The sequence below is a fragment of the Aythya marila genome (assembly GCF_965140915.1).
Source record: "Aythya marila genome assembly, chromosome: 15".
NCBI classification, from domain to species: domain Eukaryota; kingdom Metazoa; phylum Chordata; class Aves; order Anseriformes; family Anatidae; genus Aythya; species Aythya marila.
This window is the reverse complement of record NC_139056.1, coordinates 9,554,818-9,579,748: the sequence shown is the minus strand read 5'-3', so window position 1 is coordinate 9,579,748 and position 24,931 is coordinate 9,554,818. Positions and strand designations below refer to the sequence as shown.

The window sequence follows — 24,931 nt, the reverse complement described above, 5'->3', positions numbered from 1 at the left end:
AAACTAAAAAAGGGGAGATTTGGATTAGATGTGGTGAGGCACTGGCACAGGCTGCCTAGAGAAGCTATGGATGTTCTATCTCTGTAAGTGTTCGAGGCCAGGTTAGGCGAGGCCCTGGGCAAGCTGATCTAGTGGGTGACAGGGGGGTCGACCAAGATGGGCATCAAGGTCCCTTCTAAGCAAGCCCTTCTGTGATTCTTTGCAGAGATGGGGTGGCCCTGGTTTCTTCACTCTCCTGCAGCCCCCCTCCAGGCCACAATAGGGTTTAGGTGTTCAAAAGGGTTATGCAGCAAGCCTCATTCTCAGTGGGACTGCACAAGCCTGAAGGATAGCATTGGTTTTGCACCGAAAATTTTTCCAATGCATCTTTCCAGCTTGCTTCATACAACCCATCAGGGAGGCCAGTCTCACTCCACCCCTTCTCCACATCATCACTTACATTAATGTTGAATTTCAACACATGGCCTTACAATTGCACATCGACATACCTTGTGCCTAGTGCTTTGCTGGACTAGAAGTGATCATTCAGCCTGCAGCAGGACTGAAATCAAAATGCATGGAGAGACGACATATTTCATATTAAACGCCAGGCACTATGGTTGGTGTGGAGGGAGAGGTTACTGCAGTGGAGACTGGGAGCCTTATAAGAGACAGCAGTTTAACTAAAAATGATGTAAATCTCCAAGTAGAGACAGTTCAGCCAAACAAGCAAGGAAGGACATTACTTATGGCAAGAACTTTTTCTGATATAGGTTTAGTATGGGAGTTCATAATGATTATGGGCAACAGACTCCTCAATCTGCATAAGACAGCAAAAGCTTTGTGTCTGTTCCTCAGGCTTGACCTTGCTTCACCCTGCGATTGACTGTGCCACATTCACTGAGCTCAGCACACACACCAACTCAGCCATAAATTATACAAACACCTTGCAAACTAGCATGCTCTGGAGGCAGGTAGGCATTTCAGACAGGCACATACAGAAAAAAAAAAAAAAAACAAATCTACCCCGAATTTGAAATGGATTATTTGAAATTAAAGTAATATCCTAACTTTGCAGAAATACATTTAAGGAATTAATGAAACTAAAATGAACTTTGGATCATACCAAACATTTCATTAATCCCAAAAGTGCTACAAAACTTCAAATATGTTTTAGAATTTCTAGAACAATCACTCAGAAATGTATTAAAAGTGCTTAAATGACATGTTTCAAAGTGTTGAAATTTAGCAAGATTTTATTTAATTGTGCAGGGTTTAAAACTATTTGCCAAATTCACCCTGAAATTGTGAATTGCTTTGATCCCTCTAAAGACACAGTATTTTGGTGAAAAAATAATTATTCAGGAAAAAAACAAAACAAAACAAAAAAAGCCTTCGTCAAGCTCTATTCTCAAGCTTTGTAAGAGCCTGAAAAAACAGGTTCTCTTGTCCCTACTTCAGAATAGTTTGGGACCTCTCTTGCCCTCACAACTGGGTTTCTTCAGAACCAAGGGACAGAGACACCCTTCCTCTACACTCTGCACCTTCTGAGAAAGTCAGAAATGAAACACTGCTCCACAACCACACCTTGCACCAGTGATCCTCACTGCATTCTGGTTTGAATTCAAGGTCACCACATCTATCTGAAAGGCTTACTGAAAATTCATGGCTTGCCTTTCTAGCTACAAACCATAATGGCATCTACAGTCCCTGCAGAGAATTATGAAATCAATCACTAGACTGACAAGCTCCTCAGCTCAAGACACATTACCTGGAAATCTTTGGCCTCAATCTCAGCAGCTCCTTTTGGAGACTTGCCACTGAACAGCCTCTGGGACAGTGAAAAATCATCCTGCACTGAGGCACTGCCCTGGGATGTGTGAAATGATGTTCAGCCCACATTGCTGAACAAGCTGGCTTGTTTGCTGTAATTTCCATTGCCACAGCATGAGGAGTCTAAAGATGGGACATGCACATGAACAGAGAATCCATAAAGTACTTAAGTTTTATGCCCTACTCCTTAAAATAGGCTATGTAAACAATGTGAACCTGGAATCACTCGGGGAGCTGTGACAATGAGAGACAAAGCAATAATCCCAAAGCCACACAGGAAATTTGTGAGGCTGCCAAGAATTAGTTTCAGAAATCCAGAATGAATACAAGGCCTGAGACCCTTCTCTTCTTGGCCTATTCTTAATCACTGAGATGTGGTAAGGGAATGCAAAGGAAACCTACAATTCACAGAAAGCGGGATTCATACCAAGATGGAATTAAGAGTGAACTCCAAATTTTGATCCAAAGCTCTAGGATCTGCCTTAGGTCTAGCTGTTAGGTGAAAACCCCAACCCTTTCCCTGCTGTATATCATTATCTACTTACCAGTCCCACAATATTTAATCAGGAAGGGCCTGCTCTGATGTCTTCTGCCCAGCGACTCCCAGACCCTCCTAATGCCCTTCAGCTCCACCCTCACTGTGTTGCAGATCTGCCTTCTTTCAGGCAAGGTTCAATATAAAAGCATATGCTGATTCTCTGCCATGCAGGGTCAGTACTCTAGTGAGCTGAGCAAAGTACACTGGGCAAATACCCAACATGGAAAAAAAGTAACAATCCAGAAATCCAGCACTCTCCTGCCCTCATCCTGACTGCTTTTCGGCAACAAGAAAGTAACCGAAGGGGCAGCAGGAAGAAGGCAGGAGAGGCCAGAGGAACAGAGTTCCAGCTTCAATTTCCCTTTTTGTGAAGGAACAGAACAATGTCTGAAAACAACATGAGCAGCATGCAGCAGTGTGCTGAACAGTGCCTGTTCTCCTGGCCAAATGACACACCCTAGGTGCACCCAATCTTGAAGCTCACATGAAAGATGTCTCTCATTCTTCTGTAATCTATGGCACCTCCATTAATGTTACAGTGATCACTCACAGGCCTACTACCACAGGGAATACAGAGCACTTGCCACCAGCAGAAGGCAGATCATACGTCAGTGTTGCCTACATGGCAGAGTTTTACTATTTACACTATATGTTAACTGAATATAAACCCCTGCGGTGAATTGCATTGCAGAATATTGTTGCTTTTAAGTTTTTACTAACACACCTTTGAAATCAAGATAATTAACAAAAATCCCAAGCACTTCGATGAAAATAAGGCACCACAGGGAGGATGGACTGTGTACACTTATAAACGAACACTACAAATACTACTGTACACTACAGCAAACTGTAACCATTTGAAGTCACAGATATAGAAGGAATAGTATAGCAATTGTGGCCAAGCACAGTCTGAACACAGTAAAACAACTGGCTTTCTAGGCTGCAAAACACATTAGTGGTTCACATTCAGTTCTTCTCCCAGACTATACTGATATTGGGGATCACACCAACACAGGTGCAGGACCTTGCACTTAGCCTCATTGAGCTTCATGAGGTTCACATCGGCCCCCTTCCATAGTCTGTCAAGGTCTCTCTGTGTGACAGTTGGCTCTAGTTTGCCTGTCTTATTTATCAGGGGAGTTACATTTTCTTTAGTCTGTAGTTTTATAACATTAGGACAAACATACAAGTGGTACAGCACTTGCACTTCTGCTTTGTTCTCTATGCACATTCCAATTTATTAAAAAAAAGGGTGACATTTACCTTTTCTAGCAGGTCTGTTACCCAGTGAGCCACCAGATCAACTGTAGGATCCCTGCGGCCTGTGAATGACAATCTATGCTGAGATAATGACATTTAATAGGCAGGATGGGGTGACTCAAAGACAAACACCTCCTTCTCAAGGCAAAAAAGCTGAAGGCGATGTTACTGAAAAATGAGAAATTGCTGCCTGTGTGTATATATAGTTCATGAAAAGGGAGATTTCTAGGAAGTAAGGGGAGCGTGACTGATGTTAAAATCAGTGTATATAGACCAGATGGTCAGCTTGCGTAAAGCCAACATCCAAAGCATACCCACTCATGTGCTAAGAACCAATTCCAGCATATAGCAGTCTCCTCACCACATACGTCTGGTCTGGGTAAATGAAAACAGTTCAAAACTCTGAACAGTTACATCTTCTAACTAAGCTTCATACAGGAAACTCTTAATGAAGTGCAAAGGATACTGGGATGTGGGTGCCTCATTCCTGTAGGCTTTGTTGAAAATCTGTGTGTCCCTAGGAGTAAATTGTCTGAAAAGAGACAATTTGTTTATAAAATATGCTTATAAAAATAAGCAAGACAGTGGAAATACACATTGATGCAGGTACAAGAGTCATTAATGATGTTCTAGTTGCCTGCTGCAGACAATGATTAACATGTATTCCCTATGTAGATGTCTCTTATACATGCTTATTTTATTGAATGTTCTGAGTAAGGATTCAAACTTCAGAATGATCTTCAGTGTTTGCATACCAGAAGACCTCAAGCAAACTACAAACTGCAAACATTAAATTAGCTCAGCTTAAAAGTACAGAGGTCAACACAGGAGGTTATGGGCTGTGTTTTGCACTGTAGAATACTATGGTAACACTTTGAAGGTGAAATAAGAAAGTTTGCACCTGCAGCAAAATCAACATCGTGCTTCCACTCTAACATGTTAAACATAAAACCATTCTTCATCGCAGAGCTCTTCTACAGAGAAAATTATATATCTGTAGTGAAAACTGCAAAAGCAGCCTACGCAGGGAAAGATGAAAAGTAGGACTGCTGAAATGACTTTCTGACCATGCCAGAAACTAACAGCTAGGAAATCAGTATTTAGCATGACAATGAGCATATTCGCAATGTCTGCAGCAATCACTAGACCATCGGTACAGATTGCCAAATGAAATTGGAGGCCATCAGCATTAGCTAAAGAAGAAGGAACTCATCACGCTTTCATGTATACTCTCTTGAAGAATGCTTTAGGGTCATTAAACACATTTATGTATCAGCAAAAATCTCTGTCCCTCTGCCCACATTTCAATGTATTTTAGTTCAGTATATTGCACTATGAAATAAAGTAGTGGCTTACTCAGGTTATATGCTTCTATGCATTCCAAGAGAAATACTCTCTAAATACAAGATTTCTAGTTCTCTCCCCACTTTTGCCATAACCTTTTGGTGTGGCTTTGGGCAAAATATACTCAGACTCTCTCTAAGACGGAGATGGTATGGGACAATACCCTGCCTTGTTCTTGATAGTGATGCAGTAATGCTTTAAGTTCATCAGGAAAACAGGACTGGTGCCTGACAAAATGTTTAGTATGCATAGAACACAAGTGCTGATGGCTTGAGCTGTAAAAATCAGCATTTTTGACAGTCTGATTAAAAATCTGTAGTGCCTTTCAGTTTTTCTGGTTTTGCTTTCAATGTGTGTGTGATTGCATGCTAACCTAGTTCTCTGTTCATGGAAAACAAAACTGACAAATTTTGAGCTGCTGACATACAAGACAGGTAAAATAAAAAAGTGCATTTAAATCCTCAAACACATAGACTTAGCTTAGAAAATGGAAAATATGGCAATCCTCCCACACCCAAAACCTTGTCTTTAGGGAATGAGGGTGTATGTAAGATTTGTTCTACATGACCTTTAGAGGGAGGCATTCTTACAGCAGTTTTTAAATTAAAGGAAACTGCGGTCATCAGGGAAGGTGCTGAAAAATGTGATTCTGTTCTTCAGCATTTGCTGTCTGAGCAAAGTGGCTGCAGAAATGGTGCTACAGACTCTCCCCTGCAAGTAATTTAAAAAGGTGGTTGGTTGCGGCTCAATTTTTATCAGAAAAAAAGTGTAGAAATTCAAGAGGATACCTCACAGTTGCTTTAGCACTCACAGTTCTGTAGACCATTTTTCATCTTCCCATGTCTGAGTCAAGGAGTTTGAGTTGTTCTCAGATGCTGGATAACGTATTTTCAGGATTTTCTTTGCTCATGCTCAAACTGTGCCAATCTGGTAAAATGTTCTTTTGGAGGTTCACATCTGTTTTGATGAGGACACTTCACAAAATAGCAATGACTGTGTGAGACGGAATTCAGTGATGCTTCCAAAAAACAGATCAAAAACACTATCTAGGAAAATAATAATAAAAAGTTTAACAACCCCTTAAATTATGCTTCTCTACTTATAAGAAAAATAAAACTACTTATAGTGAAGACATTCTCTCACTGTTAGTATAATGCTGTTCCTGAGCTGATGACATTTCAAGAGCCTCTCTTTTCTGGCAGCTGTGGCACAGCACACTGGTACACAGTGTGTGTGTGTGTGTGTGTGTGTGTGTATGTGTATGGGGGGGTGTTTACATGGGCGTTTCACCAGCCAGGCACATCTTCCCTAGTGACCTTGCCACCATCTCTTTACCTTTCATCTGCCCTTGTATATGCTCTGCTGGCACCCAGCTCTCCTTGACTGTGGAGCCTGTGATCCCATGTTAGCCTCAGCATCTGCTTCCTCACCCCAACACCTGAAGCAATTGGTGCCAGTAAAAATCTGAAACAGAGGAAGCAAAACAAAACTCAAGAAAAGGCTCTAAATAAGAGAAGCGATGATTTCCTGCAACATCCAAGTGACTTGAAAAATAAAGCACCTGGGAAGCAAACAAAGAATGAGTGGAATAAAAAGGAATTGATGGAAAGCTGAAAAGGAGTCTAATCATTCGGGAAAGCCAGGGAAAGGTACGTGATGGATGTTTCCACATGCTTGCTGGGTAGCCAAGGAAACAGTTTTTATCTGTCTGATGAAGGCGGCTGCTCACTCAGTGAACTTGTCTCACAGTTATCAGCTAAATGGTACTCAGACTTCTGGTCTCTGAGTGCACTGCTTATTTTTTAGGGGATGGAGGCATGCACTTCTCCCAGTTCTGCCAGCAGCTACAAACTGCCAAGCTCTCATTATCTAACAACACTAGCAATGCTAATAGCTACCTGCAATTCTGCCTATTCAGGCCAGTTGGTGATGAGATCATTCTTTAAACAATTTTTTTTTTGTTTGGAATTGAAATATTTCAGAGAAAAATGGATCCCCAAATCCCCCAGACAATCTATATGCATATCTAACACCCAGAAAGCCTGCTATTCCCTGCTTATTGGGAAGCCTCTAGGCACCATCAGCTTCTCTGTCTGAAATTCACCAACAATCTCTTTTGCACCTTCCCAGGAGAGTCCCACTTCACTGTGCAGTAAGTATCTGACCTTCCAAATTCCCCCCAGCTGTGGCAAAACAGCTATGCAACCCTAGGTTATTAGGGGAAAAAAAAGCCATTACATTGAAATTGCCTCTGGTATAAACCATTGCCTTGGAATTAGCTAGAAGGCTTGGGATCCCTAATTGCAATGTGGCTTCCTGCTCGCTATTCCAGCTGTACTCCATCCATAGCAACACACCCTCTCAAAGGACCCCACAGTTCTGCCTAACTGTTCTGTGCTCACCCTTTCTGTGAGGTTGTTATTTGTCAGCACTCTTAAATTGCACAGCAACTACCCCATGTTTTATTAGAGTCATTTTAAGGCTCAACAAGCACCGTCTCTAGAACCAGCAGTGGTTTTCTATGGTAGACATGTTGTCTCTCATGTTCACCAGTCAGAACTTCTATTAGGTATCGTGGTTTTCTGCAGTTTTATCTAGAGTATATCAAACTGAGCCAAGATGGAGATACTACTACATTGTTTTTTAGAGACAACATATTGCAAACTTGTTGGGAAAAACACTGATAAGAGCATTTTTATAATGAGGAAAAAGGAAATTGAAGTTAGGATAAAATCTCTTTAAAATCTCTGTAAAGTTGCAATAAAATTATTTGATGGAACAATAGCTTTATAGGCAACTAGAACACAATTTGCTTTGGACTGATGGGTTAAGGCTCATTTATTTTATTCAGAGAAGCACCTTCTATTCAACACCATTCTGAGTGGCCCCTGAACAGACACTAACTTTTGTCCTGCTAACAAGAACCTCGTTTGGCACATTAACAGCTGGAGCTGCTGTTACCAACACTTAAGAGCTCTTGGCCAAGATGGGTTCAAGTGTAGAAGAATCTAGAAGGGTATATCTGGTTAATATATTGAGAAAATAACATTATTTAATACTACTTCTCATGCTCCTCCCTGTAGCAGTTGATGAGAAGAAAATGATTGATGGCTAGGATTCAGAGCAAGGATAATGATGAATAATGGAAGAAATGTAAATGAGCTCTGAACTGGATTAGAGGTTTTTGTCTTTCTTTCATTTATTAGAATTCATACAGAAATGTTCATTCGATTCTTGGTTACAGTTGCACTCGGTAATGTCTTCATGAGGTAGGCTGTAGAGAAGTGCATTTGTAATTTTGTGAAAGAGCAACAGATAATTACCGTGTGAGATTTATGCTTTGGCACATAAGTGTGTAAGCATACATGTGAATGTAAATAATGTACACATACACACAAGAACACACAAATGTATGAAAACAAGACTGATTTTTTTCATTGGTTCCTATTTGAAAATTATAATGATGAAACTAAAATGTTTTTGCCGAGTCTAAAGAAAATGGGCAAAACCAACAAGAAAGGGTATCTCAGTTTTACCAAAAGTTGCTAAAGTTGCAAAGCTGTAAAGTACCAGGCCTATACCACTTTACCTTTGAATGTGGAGCAGTGATACGTAACTGGCTGCTTTTCCCTTGTCCCTTCTTCATGTTGGTGTAACCTACAACTTCACAGCACAGCCTAGGATGGCCCACCTCCTTCCTCCAACTACAACTGCCATTCAAGCTATAGAAGGAGTGGCCCGCGGCCCCCAGAAACATCTGTTATTTTAGAACCACTGCCAGTCTGTGAGAGCATATTCTCTTATTCTCTCCTTCCCTCCTCCCTATCTGGATACAGTAGTTTCATCACTACACCAGTTTGCCTAAATGAAGTGCTTACAAAAACTGTATCTTATCAAAGAGTCTTAATGTGAGTAATATTTCATTCAGCTTTGAAATCCTTTCAAAGCATATTCAAACTACTTTTTTTTCTCCTAGTCTTCCCAACAGAAGACTGTTGCAATCCTGTTGGTACTTCACTGTAGCTGGTCCATGTACATGTCCAGTGATGAACAGTCAGAATCAACACAAAGAAGTAAAAATATAATTTCTCATTTACTTGAGTCATAAATGACCTTATTCAACCCTTCCAGCTACTACTTGACCCAACAATTTTCACTGGAAAGCTTCGTGCTGCACCTCGTGTAACCCATTCTCTTTTGTTTGACCCTTTCCAGATGTTTCTTTACCTCAAGCATCTCAGAATTTGTCTGAAGAATTTGCTGAGGCTGCACGACAGCTTAAAAAAGAAGCTCCAAGAATACAATTTGGCAAAATTGATGTCACAGACCAACACGATTTGAGAAAAGAATTTAACATTCGAGAGTTTCCGACTGTCAAATTTTTTGTGGATGGCAGCAGGAAAGATCCCATAGACTGCAAAGGTAAACTCTCTCATGCACTGATAGTGACTGGATGTACCCATCTGTTATGCTGCTGAGAAGTACAATATGACTGAACAGATAAAGAATATGCAAGGTGCCAAATTGTTTTTGCCCTGGTATTAAACATGCATTTATCTCTGTATCCGTTTAAGAAATTCAATTTGAATTCATCTTATAAGTTTATAATTAAATATGCTTTTCTATGTTTAGTTCACACAGTCAAACCCACCGCTGGCACAATTGTACTCAGGGCATAGAAACACCCCCAAAATGATGTATTCCCACATACTAGAACAAACATAAGTAAGTCACACCAAACAAGAACTTGATCCCAAACCTGCTTAGTTTGTTCTTCTAGTAGCTCACTGCAATTTTCACGGCTAGCATGACTGCAGAAGCAGACTGGAGCAATACACAGTATTTAACGATGAATTCTGAACTCATTAGGCTCCTTAATATGCAGCTATACTTCCTAAACCAAAGAAAAGAATTTTGCAGTGTAGCCATCAGACGGAGCTCATTCGTGGCTCAGGAAAAAAACAATGGAATAATTTGAAATCTTTTGTGGGAAGTCATTAAGCAAAGACTTATTATTAAGCATTGGAATAGGACTGACTTGAGCAATCCTGGGAAATCCTGGCCTCATTAGAGCTTTTCTTTTACTGCAAACATATACATATTTTTCTCTCTTTTCCCCTTAAAATGGTAAATATTACAGAGTTGGCAAAAAATCATGACTTGGAAAATGGTCTGTTCATACTCTAAGTAGGTACTGTTGACTCACAAGTTTAATATAAATTAAAACAAAAAGGAGAATAAAGTTTGCCTCCTGAAACTGTACACAACTGTGTTTGGGTTTCTTAACTCCTGAGCCCCTGTGTCTGCTGCAGCTGAAAGCTGAACTTCTGTTAGAGGTGCAGATACATGAGAATGAAGTCTTTGATTATATATATATATAGGGTGGACTTGAAAACATCGCTTGAACAGGTAAACCTACTTGTCAGGTATGTTTGTGAGAGCCAGTGAATACAAAGCACTGTAACACAAGATGCACACAGCCAATCTCTCAGTACAGAGCTGCAATGTAAGGGACACCTACAAGCAAGACGCCAGAAATTACGAAACTGGCTTCTGCCCTACAATTTGTATAAAATAACACTAACTGTTCAGAGCACATGTACTACCAATAATGACTTAAATTACACTCTGTTTACTTGCTGATTACGTGCAACACCTAGTAAAATCTCACCTACCAGGTATAACTTTTAAACCACTGAGAATCAGCAACTGAAAATGTTTAGCAACCACCCAAAGACTTCTTATACAAAACTCAAACTTCACCATGAAAGAAACTGCAGACCTTGCTTAAATCAAGAAATCCACTCAAGTACTTGATGGAAGAGAGCATTTTTGAACGATTGTCCTGACAACGGACACACAATGAGAGCCAAATTCTAGGCTTTGTAAAATCATCATTTACTTCATCTCCGAGGCTAGAATTTGCCAGAAGAAACAAACTACAGGCTGTTTAAAGCAACGCAATATAAAGACTAACCACATGAAAAATATGCTGAGAGGTTATATTGCTGACACAAGCTGCAGGAGCTCAACTCTGCATTTACACAGCAGAAGCCAAGCACTGGGTGGCCACTAGATACTGCTCTGTGCTTTTCTCTGCAGCTTAGACACTTTTAAGGCCAAACAGGCAGGCATCTGCTGGGGAAAAAAAAAAAAAAAAAAGTATTTTAAACTAGTTGCAGTGCAGCCTGCTGCAAAATGACTTGATGGCAGTAAAATGGTCTGACTCAATTTTGACCTTGTCATATCGCTAAAATGTACAGCACCAGGACTTGCATCTTTGATAATCTACTTGTGCTGTACATCTTTACTCTGGCACTTCACAGCATACGGACTTTTTTTTTTCATATACAGTTTTCATTAACCCTTTGTTAGGCTCTTGCTCTACTCCAACAAGGACACCATGCTCACAGAGATGAAGGCGCTACTTTATGGCTTAGAGTTTCATCTCCTGAGCCTCAATTTGTGGCTCCACTTCCCCTGAAAACACAATAGCTAGAAGCTATTTTTAAAGAGACTCACGATTCCTAAAATTCCTGAAAGCCTGAGGAGAATTTACCAAATAAACAAAGCGAGTATGAACTCAGTAAAACTAGCAGTAGTAATTTGGATCCCAAAAGATGGAAGTCTCCAGAATTAAATTACACCTTTGACAGATTTCAGCTTTGTTTCTCAAGTCTAAGCTGAAAAGTGAAGCTGCAATACCACAGGGGAATTTTAACGTGCCTCTGTACCTATCAGATCTTCTGCAGCACCAAAGGAACATTTTTGACACCTAATTTAATTGAACAGACAGTTCAATAAAATCTGCAATTGGCTTGAAGTCATTTTGGATTAAACCTCAGGTCGATAGCTGTTTATAACTTGCTATGATTTTGATTCTCTCGTGGACACATGAAATGCTGCAGAGCAGTTTTTCTGCTTTTCTTAATTTTCTCATCTCTATTCTCCACCTGTGATCAAGCAGTTAAGTGGACAGTCATTTGCAGATATCCCACAGAACAGTGTTCATTCACTGCTGATCTTCTAGAGCTGGTAATAATTAAAATGCTGGCTAAAACCTGAGGCTGGATTTAGATGCTCAAGTCCACTTTGAATCAACTTTATCTTCAGTCCATAGGAGTCCAAGTTCAGCATCTTTTTGCACCTCCACCACTTCTATCTTGATTGCTCAGAAATGTGTCATTCATTTTGACAGTTATTTCAATTCTCTTTTTCTTCCACAGGAGTCAGACAGGCCTCAGCCTTTATTACGTGGGTCAAAAGAAGAACAGGACCCAGCACAGTCTTAATCAACTCTACAGATCAGGCTGAAGCCATGATAAATGCTGACAATTTAGCAGTGATTGGCTTTTTTAAGGTAATTCACTGGAAAACTCAAAAGGCTGATTTCCATTCCAACTTTGGGATATGTTCTTTGCCATTGCCACCAAATTCCACATGTCCAAAAGACCCAAAACTTGCCTAAAAAACTTCCTGTGCACCTGCAGCCTCCTTGCTGGAGAGGCAGCACAGGAGGCAGGAAAGTCCTTAATGTTGAGTAAGCACTGCATTGCAACAGCACTATTGTCACCAAAAATCCAAATCACAGCATCATATGAGTCTCTGCAAATAAAATTAACTCTGTCTCAGCCAAAGCCATGGCACCTAATCACAGCATTTCTATTCAAAGACAGTGAGTGTAAAATCATAGACATGAATAGTTGCAGGCAGGCTGCTGTGGTGAAGGAATGTTCCCTTCATGCTCAAGTCCATAAAAAACACAGTAAATATTGTCAAATATGCTGCAGTGCCTTTTCTTCATCTTTCCATTTGATGATTTAAACAAAGTCAGTGAGACCAAGGGGAGTGGAACCAAGCTACACCAGTAACAAGTTAACTGTTTGTTTAGCTCCTGCCAGCTAAGCAATCTGTATGGATTGGAAGTCATAAAATATTACACTGTGTACGATCGAACTCTTGTAGTTCTGTTTCAGGCAAAATCTACTTTCCAAAGCATAATAAGGTTCTCAGGATTTGGGACTGAATAATACAGAACAACAGTCATAGCGTAAATATCAGCTGTCAAAGCATGCAGTCAAAAAGTCAGCAAAATAGGAATAGTTTTTTGCTGCTTTTTCAGTGTGTCCTTGAAGCCTTTATTACCTGAAACATTCAATCAACGCTCTAAAGAGACTTTTATTCTGGTAACTTTCTGCTCAGTTAAAAGCACAATGTCTGCACTCCTACCTGAACTGACAAGGTCCCAAATGCGCTGGCTACAGTGGAGAGACCATATTTCATGGATGAGGAGAACAGGATTCATTACCAAATTGCCCTATAGTAACAGAAGTGATGAACACATACAGCATAACAGGACAAATTGGAAATACAGTGCCCAGAATTTTGCTTTGCAGCAATCTGCTTGCGGCCATGCATGAAGGAGGGCAGTTTTCCAATGCTGGGCCGCATTAAGAAGCCCTTGCTATCACAGTGATGCTGGAGAACTTCCTGAAGCAGGCTGACAGCAGATAGTGCCTGCAGATGTGTGTTTGACTGGACTCCATGGTTTCACTTGGAGGCTGAAATGACAATAGATGATCATCAGTGTGAGCTACGGCATGTCAAAAATTTAGTGGGTGGAAGCTAACAAAATAATGTCTAAGTAAATAAAGAGCTGGATTTGGCCTTCTATTAGTCACAGATTGCTCACAAATATGAGTGCCAGAATGTATTGTGAGGTTTCAGCATATAAATTACTATTCAACTAGCATGAAATAATCGTCTGATTAAATCAAATCCAAATGAGCTGCTGCCTTTCATCATGCTTATTAACTGTTAGTTTGAGGGTGGACAGCACAGTGACTATTTGACAGATGTAGGAGCCACGGTCCCTACTTTGAAGAGCCCTTGGTCGGAGCACCGAACACATCAGTCAGGTCCTCATGCAAGCAGGGAGCCCTCTCTGCAATCCACTGCACCCTGTCCATATGGGTCCCTCCACAGCTGTGCAGACACGCTGCAGCAGGGGAGTAGCCATCCATGTTACCCTTCCCCAGCTGCTGAAGTCTCTGTACAGCGTGAATGCCAGCAGAGTGCAGGGCAGATGAGATGAGCACAGGAAGGACAAAGGGAACCATACACTCCCCCTGAATGTAATTATGGCAAGCTATACCCACTCTACACTGATCTTACTTCATACGCCTTTAGGGGCCTGCCTCACCTGTGGCTCTCACTCCTACACATCCTAGAAGGATACAGGTTTTAATAAATTCTCTATCTGGGACTAGGAACTTCACAATAACAGCATGGAAGTTTTCTGTGAGACTGCCAAAGATGTGCCAGAGATGCCTTTTGGGATGACAAGCAGAGAGGACGTCTGTGCTAACTATGGCATCCAAAAGAACACTCTTGTTGTATTTAAGAAGGTAGGAGTGCAAGCCTAGCAAGGTAAGGTGCAAAAAGCTGCTGTGGAAGTTTCAGGCTATAGACAGGCATTTTAGTATTTTTTTTTTAGGTTAAATAATTTCCTAGCTGAAATTCAACAGCTTACCCAGATCCCTATATTCTAAACCACCAATTATTAAGTCACCTCTTTTCCTTTGAGTTGCTTTTGGTCAGGAATCTTCCAATCCACATCAGAAGAAGTGGCCAACAAGAACAAATACACAGCAAATACACAACATTTAGGCTACAAAGTAATCAGACCAAGGACATCTGAAGTGGATGTGTCACAGACAGCATGTTTAGATATAGTAAAGTTCTCTTAGTCTATTAAGATTACTGTGCAAATTAAAACTGTCAGCTGTATCTTGAATTTTTGTAATCTATGAATTTTTGTAAGCTATGACATTTATTTTACAAGTTACAGAATTTAAGTTACTGAAGGTAATAAAACATCAAAGCTGAGAACAACAGTATTTTAGATTATAATCAGTACCTTTGTTCCTATAGTCGATAAAGCCAACAACCTCAAATTTCACTATTTATCCAAGGGAAAACCTGTGCATAATGAAGTGCTTGAAGATGACAGACAGAACAAACTGGATCTTACAAGGCTAATCAAAACCTTTACTTTGGATTTGGTCACTGAATATAATCTTGAGGTACGTTGTTTTTTTCACTGCATTAACAAAAGCCACAGGAGAAGAACAGCCAGTAACATTTCACATCAACCTATGAGAAACCTCCCTATATTTCTTTTTTTGTTTTGTTTTGTTTTGTTTTGTTTGTTTGTTTGTTTTTAGGCTATTACACTGCTACAGGCAGCATGTTATGAAATTGCCTATATGCCTTGACAAGTTAGTACCTGCAGTAGAAAGGGTATTTGGCTATCAAACCATATGCTTTTCCTCACTTACTGCAACCTTTCACTTGCTGTACCTCTTACATTATAGTGAAGAAAGGGTGGAGAGGTGTGGGGGGAAGACCCCTGCCCCCCAGTGTAAAGCCTCCATATAAGAATTCAGGGGAGAGGGAAGAGTGCTGTCTCTCTTCCTAACAACAGCTGTTATTGTGAATGCTCTTTGAGCAGCGACTGTCTGCAGAGGAACGCATACAGAAAACAACTTAAGGAGCTCATCTGCTCCTTAGCGTTTGAGACTTTTGTTTGACTAGGCCAGCCCTAAACAGATCTAGAAACACCAGCAGAATCCAACATGCAGCTCTTGGTCAAACCCAGCCCAGAGGATGCATCCCTCTAGCAAGATGTTTCCTGGAGACAGGGAATGTCTGGTCAAGCTGTGAACCACTTGGACATAGAAATACCTCCATCCTGCGGAGCCAGCACAATGCCCTGGGCTTTGTAGCAGCTGGGATGGGTGGGTGGGTGGAAGGTCAGTCTCTAGCCTGGCTCCAGCCCTTCCACTCCCACGCAGCAACCCAGTCCTCTGGGCTAAGACAAAGGAGAAAAATTGCAAGTAGGAGGGGAAAGACATGGAAATATCTGTTTGCATGAGGAAGTATCCCCTTGACTGATCATGGTGTGGCATGAGAAAGGGAAGCTTTGTCCAGAAAAGGAGATGTAGGCTGCTGATGCCACCCAGAAGTGAAGGCAGTGCCCCTGTCAGGTCTAGCTGCTGCAGCTGGGCCTCCCTGGGTAATGCTGCCTTTCACTTTCAGCACATCTTCAACATTAATTCTTCAGCATGTGTTACACAGGAGGTCAGACTACAAGGTAACAGCCGCTTCTGACTGTAAAATCTATGAATAACGATGAGTTTTTTCCTGGAATATAGAAAACACTCAGCAGCTGCTGATTCTTCTCACTCTATCTTCTCTAAAACAATGAAAGAAATCTCAGGGTTATAGAAATGATTGGGAACAGGGCCTTAAGAAGTAAAATTTGCAATAGCAGAGCTGAATGACACTGGTACTCTGAGCCTCTGATTCACCGTTCTGCTTAAAAAGAATGGAACAGATGTTGATTCTTGTTTCCCAGACATCTGTGAAGATTTTTGATGTCCCTGTCGAAAATCACATCCTGCTGTTCATCCCAACGAACTCAAAGACATTCAATGTGACTTATGAAAACTACAAGTCTGCTGCTATGGAATTTAGAGGGAAGGTTTGTAATAATGAATCCTGCTTTGCAAATACAAATGCCAAAAATCAATGGAAAAACACTCACGAATGTTGTTGCTAAAATTACTTTGCTGTCAGCCTGTCTCTTAAGTCTATCAATCCCTTTAAAAGTTTCAGCAACTATTTTTCAGCTTGGGCCCTTAACAAAATGATTTGACAAATTCAAAGAATATTTTTCACTTCATAATGATTCTTTAAAATACAAAGATCACAGAAACCAACACTGATTCCAGCTGCTCCCAATAAACCTGACTCTGATTTTATGCACACAACTTCTTCCAACCAAAGATAGTTTCAGCAAGCTTCTGGCAATTTCTGCCAGCACCAGGCAACACCATGAAGACTGCAGGGTATTGCCTGAAGCCAAAGCTAAAATCAGGTAGAAAGCCTGAGAAATATTGCAAAGCACCTGTATAGCCTTGTCTGTAACACACAAGTGTCTGCAAACATCTATAGGCAGTCACAGACGAGTATTTCAGTTTCAGTTGTCACTGTGCTCATACTCCTGCTCTAAGTATGTTAAAGACTGAAGAATGATCATTTGTCTTACAAACAACACACGAGTATTTAAATAGACACATGCACTACATGTGTTTCAGCTCTTTTGTCCTGTGAAGATTTATTAAGAATGGCAATAAGAGCTTTGAGCGGTAATTCAGAAGCGTTACTAAAATAAGCGGTGGCAAACCAGTATGAAAGGAAAGAAGGAAAATATCTGTTCCTTTTGGTTGCTTTAGCATTTATTAACATGGATCAAGGTATGATAAAGTTCACAGAGCTGCTGCTTGTTGGACTGAGATCAAAAATGGTTCTACACAGTTGCTTGTATTTAAGGTTAGGGTCTAACCCACTGCCAACCCGTTTCTCTAAATGGTTATACCAAAGGTGGAAGACTCAACCAGATGCCTGACTCTTTCTTTATTATCAGATAACATTTGTCTTGGTGAATACTAATGAAACCAGGAATGGACGAGTTTTTGAGTATTTTCGCATCAGGGACATTGATGTTCCCGCTGTGAGAATCCTAAACCTGACAAGCAATGCGAAGTACAAAATGCCTGCAGATGAGGTGACTTTGGAGAACCTAAGACATTTTTGCCAGAGCTACCTAGATGGAAAAGCAAAGGTATGTTCATTACTAATGAGATGAGATAAAAGGAGACTTTCAGACAGTCTACTATGTCTCTATTCAAGAGAGGGACAAACAATTCTAACCATCAACTATGCATAGGTGCAAGACAGCAGTTCCCCACTCAAGGGAGAGCAGGGAGTAGTGTGTGAAGGCTGGATAGGACATAGAGATATCAAAAAAATAACATACAGTAATGGTGGACATGAGTTAGAGAAAGGTCCCAGTGGTCTCACATAAACTTATCCTGGAGTAAAGTTTCTCAATGTTCCTTGCACTTTCACATCAGTGTTTGTTTCTGCTTAGATACATCTCTCCAGTGAAGAAATCACAGAGGACTGGGACAAGATGCCAGTCAAAGTGCTTGTTGGGAAGAATTTCAACAGGATTGTCTTCAATAAGACCATGACTGTGTTTGTCATGTTTTGTAAGTGCCACTGTTTTATTCAAACATTAAGTTGCTTTAACATGATCAGTTGGAAATGAAAAAAGAAAGCTCATGCTTACAGACCAAACTAATCTTTGCACTTTAAAGAAGTCATGCTTAACAAATTTTTGGTGTCTGGTGAAAGCATTAAATACTTTTTTTTTCATATCTATGAAAATGCTGCAATACCTTGATGACATAGGGTTGCACTGAGTAACACTGGATCCCTTAAATAAATATTTGTCAAGGCAATATCAAATCTCAGTGTTGAAAGAAAATGACACTAGAATGTCACGCTTTACAATGGAACATTATAACACACACAGTATGAGTCAGTCTGTCTTCCAAGGACAGAGGGAGAATTAAGTAAGGTTGTCTGGTTATAATGCTCTACCATTAAATCCCGAAGAGGAGTTGCTAGATTAAGAAATCAAACTCCTTTTCCTCCTCTGTCTGCAAGGGAAGCAGTTTTCCCTGCTTGACCTTTCCCTGCAAGAAACCACTGCCCTCTACTGTACCAGCTGGTAGGGTTAGTTTGTGTCCTAATTAGTTTGGCAGAGTAAACATACAGCATTTACAAAAATACAACATTAAATATAACATTAACAGAAATTCTTAAATGTAGCACAGTCCTGTAATCCTTGTTGTTGCAGCAGCCATTTTGTCCACTCAAGGTCACGTTGCAGTACCACGAACAAGCAAGCTGCCATAATAGTGATGTAGGCAGGCACCAAACCACGTCCTCTAGAAATGAAAGGCTGGTAAATGGGATGTAGCATTTTCAGGAAAGTGTCCCAAAAGTTTTAATTCCATCCAAACTGAGTATGACCACTCCTCTTATGACTGAAGGACTGTGATCATGTATGTTACCTAATGGCATGCTGGATTTGCCTTTTTGCTAACCTGGCATGTGTGCAGTGCAAAACACCACCATACCTCTAACTCCTTCTTTCAGTACAACTACAGCGTAATTTCTGGACACAGTTACTTTCAGTATGTGTGAAGCATTTTGTGCTTCTGACAAGTACCTCATCATGGAAATGATCCAAGTCTTATTTGGGCTGCGCTGCTTCTCTGGCACTCCTCGTCAACAAAGTCATATGACAAGTGTTTTGTGTTTGTTATAGTCATGAAAGGCTAAAAAGAGTTAAAGCAGTGCTGCTGCCAGAAGTGCATTAGAGAAGCAGCTAGTTATCCATGCACAGAAACTCATGAAGGGAAGGTAGTTTCAAGTGGAGACTGACCACAAGTTTACAATTCAAAACCCTGTTAACTCTTATGGGCTGAAGTGGGTACCACTTAGCATGCCAGCACGTGCCCTTCCACCAGACTGTTTTTCCTTTTACATCTGCAGATGCCCCTTGGTCCCATGACTGCAGAAAACTCCTGCCAATCTGGGATGAACTAGGAGAGAAATATCAAAATCGCAAAGACATAATCATTGCAAAGATAGATGTCACAGCAAATGACATCCTGTCAGTTGTGTTGGATCGCTATCCCTTCTTCAGACTGTTTCCTGCTGGAGCCGATTACCAGGTGAGAAGCTTTAGGGGAAGAACGGGATGGCACAGCTGCACACTGAGGGGTGGGTGGCTGGGTGGGCGCACACAGATCACAGTGAACAAACACATGAGAAAGCTGTCCTTTAAGCAAGAAGGCTTTGCTGCATATCTACACAAAACTGAATTCTTTGCTGACAAGACCCTGATTTAGAGGGGAAACCCTTCTACTTTCTGCTAAGTGTGAGGCTGCGGCAAGAACCCATGCACCATTTCCCATTGCAGACCTATGAAGTCATTACTGCTCATATTCTACTGTTCAACAACCTGTAGTCTGCCTGATGGGTTCTAGCAACGGTCTCAGCTTGGAGAAAACTTACAGCTCGCCTCCTCACCATTGCAAGAGATGTACAGTCTCTGAACTACTGGGTCTGTTGTTTCTGGAGCAAGTATGACTATAACCTCAATAATACTGGCATCCCTCTTGTTATATCCTCTATACTTTCACAAAACCCAGATCTCAAATTTTTCTCCTATGCAGTTATGCCAGTAGTTTTATTTCATTCAGCCTCAATAGGGTTTTTTTGTTATCAAGACTAATGATCTTTAGAATATGCTACCTAATGCATCAGCTATGCTACAGAGTAATCAGAAGATGCCACAGCTGAAAAAGAAAAATATTAGACAAAGTTACATTCCTCCAACTACAAAGATAATCTAATTAAGAAGAAAATATGTCTGCAGCCAAAATAAATTACATTCTAAGACGCTGCCATAATTAAGACATTACTAAGCTTTTCATTTTTCTTCTTAGTCCCAAACTTAAATTGAATTCTAAGACATTTGCCCATGTCCTCATTTAATCTTTTAGGGAGAGATTTTGCTCTCAGATGTGCATGCACAGCTTCTAATGAATTGAACTGTAGTCCTGCACACTTGCACCATGCTTAGTCTTTGCACAGAAAAGCAGAAACCCATTAAATGCTCATAATAAATGCCAGTTTGTCAAAAAATATCAGTAACGACTTTAACTATTAAGGGATAGTTTCACACTTAAAATACCCTAAAACTAAAGTGCGTTTGAAATCTGAAGCTCCCCCTTGGCTACCAGGCTTTTAGGCCAGTTCCTGTGGCTTTGGAGAATTTAGCCTGCACTTGACTGCCCGTGCAGGTGCCTGCAGTGGCTGACCCATGCGTTCTGTCCTCTTTCTTACTGCACTGTATGAGCTGCTGGCCGCAGGCAATCAGAGATGAGCAGGGACATGCTCAAGCCATTACCACAAAGGCACTGCAACAGCTCAGCCACTTCCTACTCAACCAGCAGTTACACAGGGAATTCTTCCAAGTACACCTGTACTTTTCCAGAAGTTAACCAAGGCCAGGGTGCAGGATACAAATGCAATATCCCAATGGGCCAAGACTCAAGAGTTGTCCTGTGTTTCACACTGTATTGTCACTGCCCCAAATTTACAACCCCTACTTCCTTGCTCTGGCAATGAACAGAGCAATGGAAGAGGCTGGGAGCCCAAGAGAAACTAGTATGTGCAGGAGGAAGAAAAAGAGAAACAGGAAATATATACAGTCCACCACCTCCTGGTACAGCCTTGATTTCACACAGGCATCTTCTCTAGCTGTCTGTATTTTGCTACTGTTGGAAAAAAAAAACAAAACAAAACACATGAGCTTTGTAATATCCTCTACTGATCCTTCACATTGTTTAAAGACTAAGGATGGATTAGTGCAGAAGCAGGTAGAATTCTAAAGATGGAATAACTATTAGAAGACTCTGCAAAGCACAGATTCAATGCAAATTAAGGAGTGTGAACTGGCTCCTGATAAACCACTGGAAATGTGGCTAACATAACATGTCCCATAGCTCATTTCTAGACTGGGTTATCATGTTCTCTGGCTACAAGAGCCCCCCTTACACCTCCTTAAAGGCAAAGCCATGGGCAGAACACAGTGCTACAGAGTAACTTGTGAGCACTCTCACCTGATGAGACCAGATCAGAAACCACCCTCCTCCAGGCAGAAGCATCTGCTTGGTCTCCAAGCTATGACCAGCCTGCTTTCTAGTGGAGCGCTACTCCTTAGTCTAAGAAAAGGGCAGTTTCTTCTGAAGTTAAAGACAAGTCACCCTCTTATTTTCAGTGGATGCAAAACTAGATGGCTGACTTTCTTTTTTTTTTTAAAAAAAAAAAACTGGAGCCACCTAGGGTTAACTGGAGTTAAGTGGAGCTTGATGAACTCAGACACCTATATAGCTGGGCATTTACACATGTCCACTTTTCCAAATTACCAACTCAGTGGTCCTATGTTTTTTTCATTCTCACTCCATTTAATAACCATTGGTTTCAGTATGAGGATGTTGAGCCTAACAGCTATTTATATCAATAGCCTACATAGCTATGGATATACAAAATTTTTGATGTCAAAAGCAAAAATCAACTTTCTCAGTGCGACAAAAAAGTTTACTCCTCCCCCATGGAACAATTAAATTTAGCACTTGGCTGTACACTGGGGAAGAGTTATAGTCAGAGCTGCAGAATGAGGGAGTAAATCCGATGAGTTACATCAAGGAAGGAGTGACCAGGCATCATCTGAGCTCCATCTGTGAAGCAGATGAACAACTCACCCACTGTGTCATCTACTCCAAACGTGAGAGAAAAACATGCAGTTTTTCTGGCAGATTTTAAGATGATTCTATTTGTTTCTATGGTTGAAGTGAGAAAAATAGCATTTACATACACTTACGCACTGATTGCTCTAACGGGAAGTGTTGACACATCCTCAGGTACCAGGGCAGCTGCTTCTCTGGCTTTACAGGTCTTTGGTCTGAGAAATTGCTATTCCTGCCGTCAGAACTGATGAAAATCAAGATTCATCAGGGAGTATTAATTGCCTCTAGAGGAATCAAATAATATTACTCAAGAAAGATAAGTTTGTAAACAAAAAATAACCTCAAGGCTGCAAAACATTTTATTACAAGAGAATATCTTACTGCACAGGGAGTATTAAAACTGTGTATACATCCAGTGAGTTCACCAGAGAATGGAGGTGTTTTCTTTATAGTCCTTTGAACTTACATCAGGCATAATAGCAACTAGGATAAAGTAACGTAGCATTACTGGTCTCCGTGGGAGTAAGTCAGCTTACCCCCAAGTGAGAATGGGCATCTGCCCATTTCTAAATATAGTCAGCTAACAGCAGTCAATTCCCAATGTCACACACATGAGCTTCTATATATTTTTATTGAAAGACTTGTGCAAAATCCTTTCAGACTTCCAGAGAACAGTATTTGAAAAAAATCTTTAAAATACAGTAATGGTGCTCAGACTTACTTAGTGTTTCTTCCCTAAACTTTTTCGTAAGAAAATTTTCAATAAATCTCCAATTTAAGATGAAGTATAAGAAAATTAATACCTCTGTTCATCTTCCTCCTGTTCTTACTGAACATTCAAGCTGTGGAACAGGTGGTACTTCTGGACTGTGTATTTTAAAACTGCTTCAGGATTTTGAGTTTCCATCAAAATCTTTATACAACTTCTAATGTCATGGCTGGAACCGTGAAAGACTCTGCTCTTCAAATAGCTTGGAAATGTTTAACTGCTTTAACCCTGTCCTCACTTTTTATTTAAATAAGTAAAAGCTGAGCACCAAAGTCTAGAGCGTGGGCAATCTGAAACACTGAAATCCTTCAGCTTATTAGGTTGTTATTTCCAGCATTTTGTGTAGAAAGTTAAATGCTTTCCTAATCTTCAAACTCTTTGCAGGAAGTGGCCTATGCTGGGGAGCATACCTTGGCGGCATTTTCTGAATTCTTAGAAGAACAAATCAAGACAAAGGCAGAAACAGGAGAAAAGGTAGGTGTTTGATCCTGACAATGACTGATCTGCCATGAGATCCAAGGCATGTTCACGCCCTGTATGGCCCAACCTAAGGGGCAATAGCATATCCCACGTGTAAGGGCTTCAGCTCTTGCGCACGTCAATGCTCAGATGGTTCTTACAAGCTCTCAGCCAGTTTCAAGCATACCAGCTTGGCAGGATCACGTTAGCTGCAGTCATACCACTGCCAGACAGGCATACACCCACTCACGTCCTTGTTTTCATCACACAGAAAGCTCTTCTCCCACTACTCATGGTACCCCTGAGCCACTACATTAACACTGTACCACAAGGCAGGAAGGAACCTGCACCTTGAACAGTGTAAGCAAAACTTTGCCAAGATTTTAGCTGGAAAAAAACTCCACAAAATTGGTGTCAGCTACAGCTGGACTGGTTCTAACATCCACGATTATCTCATCGTGCTGCATTTAGCATGGTGTCCCATCTTCATTAAACAATGGCACAACTGAGACAGACATTGCCCCCTCTCTTGGCCATCTGGTTAGGACAGCTGCCCAGTTCCTCAGCTCTCATCTCCTGTCAGCAATAGCTGTCTCAGATCACACCCATCATTGATTCAGTCCTGCCTTTACTGCTCAACTAGGTGCTTACCGACAGAGAGAGGTGACAGAACCAGAAGTCTGCAGTGCAGGATCAGACATCTGACTCTGCCCAGTCACTGTATACTTCCACTTCCCAATACCCCAAGCCTAAGTTTGGTGTCTGCCTCTGTTGCATGTTCAGTGATGATATGTCTGCAACAGATCTGTTGAATTCCCCCCCAAGTCTTACGTACAATGTTACAGAGCTGCGTATATTCTGTCATCTCTTCTTCACATTTTATTTTGCATTAAAGCATAAGTAAAAAAGCCCACTTGTGAAACACTATCCAGAAAGCATGCTTTGTGTAGTAAAACGGGTAGACAGCTGACATTTGCTCATCTCTTTGTATTCTCCATCCTTACTAGACACCCTCCAAGCTTTCCCGGAAGAGTGCAGTATCAGACCTTTTGCAATACTGTGCTTGATGTGAAGTCTCCTGTTGGAGTAACTTCCTCCTGACCTCAGAGTATTCCCAGACAGGACAAATGAGAAGGTAGTGTCTTCTGTAGTATGCCCATTATCTTACCACATGAAGTTTCCACGTTCATATTAAAACTTCACACAAAACCTCATCTATACTTCTTCTTAAACCAGTCTCTGGTGTGAAAACAAAACACGTTTTTATCAACAGCAGCACTACTTCTTACATCATTTACATGCCCTCATGTTCCTCGGTTGAAATGATGAAAACACATTTCATATCTTAATTTTTTTTTGAAAGTAAAGAATTACAAAAGCAATTATCTTTGTGAACACGAGTAATAAACAGCTTTGCTCTTGCATTTGCTTTTTCAAAAGGATCCTTCAGGAGGAAGCAAAGAGGATCTCAGCCAGAAAGAGACTGTAATAACAGAGAAAGAAGAACTTTAA

At 40.8% G+C, this 24,931-nt stretch overlaps 2 protein-coding genes across 4 annotated transcripts in view; one reads left to right on the top strand and one right to left on the bottom strand.

Annotated features, from left to right (window-relative positions):
- Positions 1-2,494, bottom strand: part of LOC309884068 (acyl-coenzyme A synthetase ACSM4, mitochondrial-like) — a 17,013-nt gene extending 14,519 nt beyond the window's left edge. Inside the window, exon 1 of one of the 3 annotated variants that reach the window (XM_082772735.1) lies at positions 2,358-2,494. The gene's annotated coding sequence lies outside the window, so the exon portion shown is untranslated. The remainder of the gene's footprint in view (positions 1-2,357) is intronic. The other 2 variants (XM_082772736.1, XM_082772737.1) reach the window with 2 other exon arrangements.
- PDILT (protein disulfide isomerase like, testis expressed) overlaps positions 1-24,931 on the top strand; it is a gene marked incomplete at both ends in the record, with an annotated part of 26,458 nt that extends 1,527 nt beyond the window's left edge. The window contains 10 exons of the mRNA XM_082772738.1: positions 9,170-9,376; positions 12,181-12,314; positions 14,224-14,361; positions 14,929-15,039; positions 16,374-16,499; positions 17,445-17,642; positions 17,952-18,072; positions 19,427-19,608; positions 23,345-23,434; positions 24,860-24,931. Coding sequence (XP_082628864.1) covers positions 9,170-9,376; positions 12,181-12,314; positions 14,224-14,361; positions 14,929-15,039; positions 16,374-16,499; positions 17,445-17,642; positions 17,952-18,072; positions 19,427-19,608; positions 23,345-23,434; positions 24,860-24,931 — 1,379 coding nt within the window. The remainder of the gene's footprint in view (positions 1-9,169; positions 9,377-12,180; positions 12,315-14,223; positions 14,362-14,928; positions 15,040-16,373; positions 16,500-17,444; positions 17,643-17,951; positions 18,073-19,426; positions 19,609-23,344; positions 23,435-24,859) is intronic.